Raw genomic sequence first — 6,061 nt, 5'->3', positions numbered from 1 at the left:
TACAAACACAGATGTATACACATTCAGATGTATATATTTTAATTACACTGATCAGAAACAAATATAATCCTATCTATAAATGTATAATTTAAGTATTTAAATATTTTAAATGTAATGTATATTTATGTATTAAAGTTTAATAATGTAATATGTATTTTATATATATATGTATATGTATATGTGTGTGTGTGTGTGTGTGTATATACAAATTAAGTTTTGATATATTTACGGTAGGAAATGTACAAAATATCTTCATGGAACATGATCTTTGGCATAAAATGTCCTATCCTAATGATTTTTGGCATAAAAGAAAAATAGATAATTTTGACCCATACAATGTATTTTTGGCTGTTGCTACAAATATACCTCAGCGACTTTAGACTGGTTTTGTGGTCCAGGGTCACATATGTACTAGTTTCTGATCAGTTTCTTTTGTATACGTTTGTTGTGAATAGTATCTACACATTGATTTACTACAGATTTCTACTTCCATTTTCATCATATTCTTCATTATGCTGCTCTACACTTTCCTGGTATCAAGTGTCTTCTCATAATAGTTCAAACACGATTTTTAAACAGTAGTTTATATAACTTTATAGTACAAGTGCACTGAGACACAAAAGCACAGATCCCTCCACCCAAAGCCAGTTTTTCTCTCTCACCTCTCTCTTGGTCTTCATTTGTCTCAGATCCTTTTTGTTGTCGGGCTGGCATTTGTAATCGGGCTGGAGAGGACATTCAGGTTCTTCTTTCAGAAGCACAAAATGAAAGCCACCAGCTTCTTTCTAGGAGGTGTCTTCATAGTGCTGATTGGATGGCCCATCGTCGGAGTGATTCTAGAGTTTTATGGCTTCTTTCTGTTATTCAGGTATTTGTTTTTTTACAATAAGTCTCTTATTCAGGCAAATTATGCAGCTACATAACTAGTAGCTCTAAGTAGATATGTTAGAAGTCAGCTGGTTTTTAATAGATGCCAATACAGATTGGCTGAAGGCAGATATAGATATCATATACGCAGAGACAGTACAGATAAATGATCATTTAATAGTAAATGAGAAAAAAAGTGAAAATTAAATGAACACTTATTTGCACAATGTTAAGTAACACGATTATATTATTTCAAATGTACATTATTCATTAAGTCTGTTGGTAGCTTTTGGAACTGAAAGCAAAGCAAACTAACATTTCAGATCAAAAATTATTCCAGTAATTCCTAATAATATATCAGTCTATATCCACATACTAATGCTTTCTCTTCATGTGTAGGGGATTCTTTCCAGTGGTCGTAGGCTTCATCAGGAGGATTCCTGTGCTGGGATACTTGCTGAATCTTCCCTTCATTAGTGGGGTATGTTGATGAAGAAGAGATTGTGAGCTGGTCTTTAAGAATCCTCTAAGATCGCAGTGAATTTAACACGTGTCCTAACCAGGCATTATGCAATAAATGACAGATAACAAACATGAGCTGTCACACCATTAAACAAGTACGTTCTGATTGAATGTGATTGTGTTAACATTTACACTATCAGTGTGAACAGACACATTACTTATCAATATAAACATATTACATCGTATCTGTTTAGGACACAGACTTAAAATAAATTAACTTCAAAAGCTTTTGCCTGCTTTAGCAGCTATGAGACTAACATGCTTTTCCACTAAATGCCAGAAAAGTGTCTTTCAACTTGTGTTTGTTGTTCTTTTAAAGCCTTCCTAAGGCTGAGTGGACAGTCAGCTATCTTGGTCAGTCACTGCTAATTCTGTGCGCATGTGAGCATGAATCATGCCGTCCTGTGTGCACTGAATATTTTAAGTGATAAATGGATCATGAATCAGATTAGATGTAATTGTAATTTCATATCTATAAATAATTTTTTCCTTGAAAGTGTCCTAATTCTTTTTTTTATTACTCTTTTTGTTTCTTCAGTATGTGGACAAAATGAGTGAAAGCAACAACATGGTTTAAAAGACTTTTTTTACCACTTATTTATGATGGGTTTTCTAAAGCATTACCTTAAAAAACCATGAGAAGTATAGAGGTCGTATTACCGAAGCTTTATATTCAGACGTGTTTCCATTGCAAGGACATCTGAGTGATATTTACGTCAGAGAGAAGCAAACTGTGCAGCGTGGAAAACAAGCCACTCCTTCGCCAGCCGGCCAAAGCAAAGCGATCTACAGAGCTGCGTCACAACATCCAGCATCCCTGAAGAACTGTGCCCTACTTTATAAATGCAAACTTCATGAAGAAGTTACTGGAGATCCTGGTTTGAATGTGTAGAAGCGACTTCTGAAAGTCTATTCTGTTACAACAATGGCCTTGTTACATGGTTGTGTCTATATTTGTATTTTAAAGAGGGAGGAGAGCTGGATGACTCTTAATTTCTTGATTTTTTTTTTTTCTATGACACCTGCTGAAAATGCAAGTGTGATATTTACACTTTCTGGTCAAATTAAACTGTTACTAATCAGACTGGCATACAGAGATGTTGTTCTTATTATTATAATAATTATGATTTATTAGTATTATTGTTAATTTTGTTCTTTTGTTGTCTTAAAAAATGTATCTCTAATTTTGTATCACTGTCAGATTGCAGCACTGGGGTTTCAAAATGTTTCTGCTGCCACAAACTTTTTAAAATATATTTAAAACCTGATATGAGGTCAGTGTCATCATTATTATTATTATTATTATTGCTTCATTAGGTATTGGGGCTATACAGTAAAAACGAAGAAAAAAAAGTGCAATATTTACATTTTTTGGGGTTCCTCAAAAAGGGTCTTTAAAAAGTTATTATTAATAAAAATAATACAAAATATTATAATATTGATATTATAAAATAATTATGTTTTATATTAAGTTTGAATTAATGATCACCAAGAGCAACAACAATTAATAATAAATTCTCTATATGCATACAATTTCTATAAAACAATTATTTTATATATTATTATGATAAAATAATTATATTTTTATTATTGTTCTTGTTGATACAAATCAAATTATTTTATTCATTAACCTGAAAAACAACAAATTGTGTCTCAAGTATATTGAGGAATGAGACAGACTTGTTTTCTTCTTCTGCCTAATTTTTACTCTGCCAAGATTTGTTGTTTTGTAATCTATTTCAGAGACCATACACATTTAAGTTTGTTTCTTATCCCTTATTCCCTTTGAGAAGTGCCATAAATTGCAAGTAATTTGGAGGCAGAGCCAGCAGATATTTATACATGTAGTGTCAAGTAGGGAAACCCCATCAGCCACTCACTGTTCATTCATAAAAAACGATTAGCTGGTGTATTTGAGACGCTTCATTGCTGAAGGTGTAAACATATCAACACTTTCCGCCCACTTCTTTTCATTAGTTAGCTATTAAAAGTGCGCACGAATGGACATTTCCCTTCAGTAGCGCTAAAACGCATAATAGCTAACAGTAAATGTAGCCAGCCCTGCGAGTGTGTCTTCAAACGTCATAGCAGTAAAGTAGGCTTATTATGTTTTTAAGGAAGGGTTAACTAATCGCTCTGAAAGGTTCGTGGTCCGGCCCCATTGTGAATCAATGGGACTTGACCTATAGCTGAAGACTAATTCATTCAAAATTCCCCCACCATGGTGATTATAAATAGAGGACAGACTTCACAGTCTCCACTCTTGATCTTGCCTCTGAGACTCAACAGTTGAAGAGAACGTCTGACACTATGAAAGTAAGTCCACATTCATGCTTGCATTTGTCTCGTAGACTTTAAGCAATTAACTTCTAACTAGACCGAATTAAAAAAAAAAAAAAAGAGAAGCTGATGTGACTACCAGGAATTTAGTAATTTTAATATCAGGAATCTTGTATTGATACGTTTGTGCATAATGCAATTAACAATGAAGAGAAAAGAGACTAAAATACAGTGTTATAAAAAAAGGCTGATTGTAATGCTCTTGCACATGGGAAATGATATATTTTAACATGACTTCACCTTTTCAGGATTTAAGGACTCTTGCGGCTTACGCACTTGCGCTGTTACTTCTGGCAACATTTGTGTCCCATTCCTGGTGTGCGCCCAAGGTATGGTAATATTATTTATTTAAACATTTACTATTTTAATTTAAAAATTGTAATAATTTGCAGTTTATTTTATTTTTTTATAAATATTTGAATTATGTTCAATATACAAGTGCAAAAAAACTGTCTTTTTTATTATAATTAAAGGGCAGTTTTCAGCGTCGGAATTGGACGCCTCAAGCCATGTTATATCTGAAGGGCACACGTATGTTCCTGCTGTCTGTCAACCGTATTTGTGTCTAAAACTGCTTATACGATTACTTTTGTTCCGTACAATTTTAAATGAATTAGTTTTTTATTGTTTATAATAGAGGGACAGCGCTTTGTGTCTGAAGACAGAAATGAAGGGGACTTGTATGACACAATACGCTTGGGTATGAATTAAAAACTCACAGTTTGTGACTTTTGTTCTCTAAACCATTATTTATGCTTGCTGAGACTTTAGTGTTCATATTGCATACACGTGGGAGACAACTGGTTTAATACTAAGAAAGTGTAATACTAATTGTAAACTTGTAAATAAATATGAGTATAATACATAAACTGTCATTCTCCACAGAGTCACGCAGCCAAAACACAGAAAACCTGAGCATCTCTAAAGCGGCTGCATTTCTCTTAAATGTTCTCCAGCAAGCCAGAGACGAGGGTGAGCCTTACTGAAACCAGCTAAAAGAGCGCCAACAACTCACTCTTACATCTTACAGTTTTGTGAGCCATGTGGAATTTAATGTTTTCATCCTCCGCTACAGTGATGCCCGTGTTGGACATCTCTGAAGCTTCATCACTTACTGGTCAACACTATTACAGTCAGATTTGAGTAATGTAGAGTTATGTGTGTCTCCAGATTGTTTGTATGATTCCACTTGGACTGATCATTTAAATAACAAAGACTGGTAGTAAGATATTTTTATTTCTTTTTATTTCTTTATTTATTTCAGGGGAAATAATGGGTTGTTTTTTCAAGACATATCATCTTGGAAAAGAGACTACTTATGAGGATTGAAATTCTGTGTGATATATAATTAACTGTACAGATTTTTTGTCCTTTTCATTTTCTCATGTTAAATCAACATGTGAATTGAATGGTCTGTAAAATGCATATTTGCGAATGTGTGAACATTTTCTCAATTAATTAAACTGAATTTGCACTGATAACCGCTAGTGTGAGTGAGACTTTTTAAATAAAACATGGATAGGATACATATTTGCACATTATGTGGTTGAACTTTGCTAATCATTGATATATATATAAAGGTGTTTTTTTCCCAACATTTGCACAAATTATTGCCTCATATGGCACCAATATGCCAAATTTGGTTTAAAACACCAAAAAGATGCGTGTTTAGTACCACATTTATATCCAAAAGTCTAGTGAAACCATTTGAGTTGCATGAACTCCACAAGTTCATGTCAAACCTGATGATCATGTGATTTTTGATGCTCAAGAGTGTCTTGAGCTTCAACAAAAGCAAGAATCATGGTTCAGTTATCACTAGTCACAAGTTTAAATGGGTTATTAAATCCCAGATTTTCAGTATCATCTCAGACTTTCAAATGCCACTGTATGTGATCGATATCTTCTCATTCATACTCAGTGTTGGGGGTAACACATTACAAGTAATGCGAGTTACGTAATCAGATTATTTTTTTTAAGTAACTAGTAAAGTAACGCATTACTTTTTAATTTACAAGAGAATATCGGAGTTACTTTTTCAAATAAGTAACGCAAGTTACTTTTTTTCCAGTTTATTGACTGACAGCTCCCCTGTCCCCATGTTGAGAGAAATCAGAAGATGTTACTGTAGTTCTAAAATAAATATGAATATGCATTAATTCATCTCACTCACAAAAAAACAAAACACAGATTCAGTATTCCTCAAAATGAATAAACATAATGCAACTCGGAATATGACTCAAACCTGCAATAATTAAATGTTAAACAACACAAATATCTAGGGCTGCGCGATAAATCGCATGCGATATTTAACGCGCATCTTGTCAGTAAA

The 6,061-nt window shown here is 33.4% G+C and overlaps 2 protein-coding genes across 3 annotated transcripts; both read left to right on the top strand.

The window, feature by feature from the left end:
- Positions 1–512: 512 nt before the first annotated feature.
- On the top strand, positions 513–2,619 carry LOC107694681 (vesicle transport protein GOT1B-like). Its single transcript, XM_016494372.1, has 4 exons — positions 513–533; positions 690–868; positions 1,267–1,348; positions 1,928–2,619. Exons 1-4 carry the CDS (start codon positions 513–515, stop codon positions 1,964–1,966), a joined length of 321 nt encoding a protein of 106 aa, XP_016349858.1. The 3' UTR covers positions 1,967–2,619.
- Positions 2,620–3,654: 1,035 nt separating this feature from the next.
- On the top strand, positions 3,655–4,767 carry LOC107694690 (spexin-like). 2 transcript variants are annotated; one of them, XM_016494385.1, is made up of 5 exons: positions 3,655–3,705; positions 3,978–4,058; positions 4,203–4,260; positions 4,367–4,429; positions 4,615–4,767. In XM_016494385.1, the coding sequence occupies exons 1-5, from the start codon at positions 3,700–3,702 to the stop codon at positions 4,713–4,715; spliced, it is 309 nt and encodes a 102-aa protein (XP_016349871.1). In that variant the 5' UTR covers positions 3,655–3,699; the 3' UTR covers positions 4,716–4,767. The 2 variants fall into 2 exon arrangements, with proteins under 2 accessions (XP_016349871.1, XP_016349870.1); XM_016494384.1 differs by lacking the exon at positions 3,655–3,705 and having other exon boundaries at positions 3,855–4,058.
- The last annotated feature ends 1,294 nt before the right edge of the window (positions 4,768–6,061 follow it).

Source organism: Sinocyclocheilus anshuiensis, unplaced genomic scaffold (assembly GCF_001515605.1).
Source record: "Sinocyclocheilus anshuiensis isolate Anshui unplaced genomic scaffold, SAMN03320099.WGS_v1.1 scaffold2806, whole genome shotgun sequence".
Classification (NCBI taxonomy): domain Eukaryota; kingdom Metazoa; phylum Chordata; class Actinopteri; order Cypriniformes; family Cyprinidae; genus Sinocyclocheilus; species Sinocyclocheilus anshuiensis.
The sequence above is the reverse complement of the archived record's forward strand: the minus strand, read 5'-3'. Positions and strand labels throughout refer to the sequence as shown.

Bases quoted from the DNA above. Each gene is read 5' to 3' on its own strand.
- LOC107694690 (XM_016494384.1), top strand. From the start codon at position 3,945: ATGATATATTTTAACATGACTTCACCTTTTCAGGATTTAAGGACTCTT. The intron at 4,261-4,366 runs GTATGTTCCTGC...TGTTTATAATAG, and splicing joins GTTATATCTGAAGGGCACAC to AGGGACAGCGCTTTGTGTCT. The intron at 4,430-4,614 runs GTATGAATTAAA...CATTCTCCACAG, and splicing joins GTATGACACAATACGCTTGG to AGTCACGCAGCCAAAACACA.
- LOC107694681 (XM_016494372.1), top strand. From the start codon at position 513: ATGCTGCTCTACACTTTCCTG. The intron at 534-689 runs GTATCAAGTGTC...CATTTGTCTCAG, and splicing joins TGCTGCTCTACACTTTCCTG to ATCCTTTTTGTTGTCGGGCT. The intron at 869-1,266 runs GTATTTGTTTTT...CTTCATGTGTAG, and splicing joins GGCTTCTTTCTGTTATTCAG to GGGATTCTTTCCAGTGGTCG.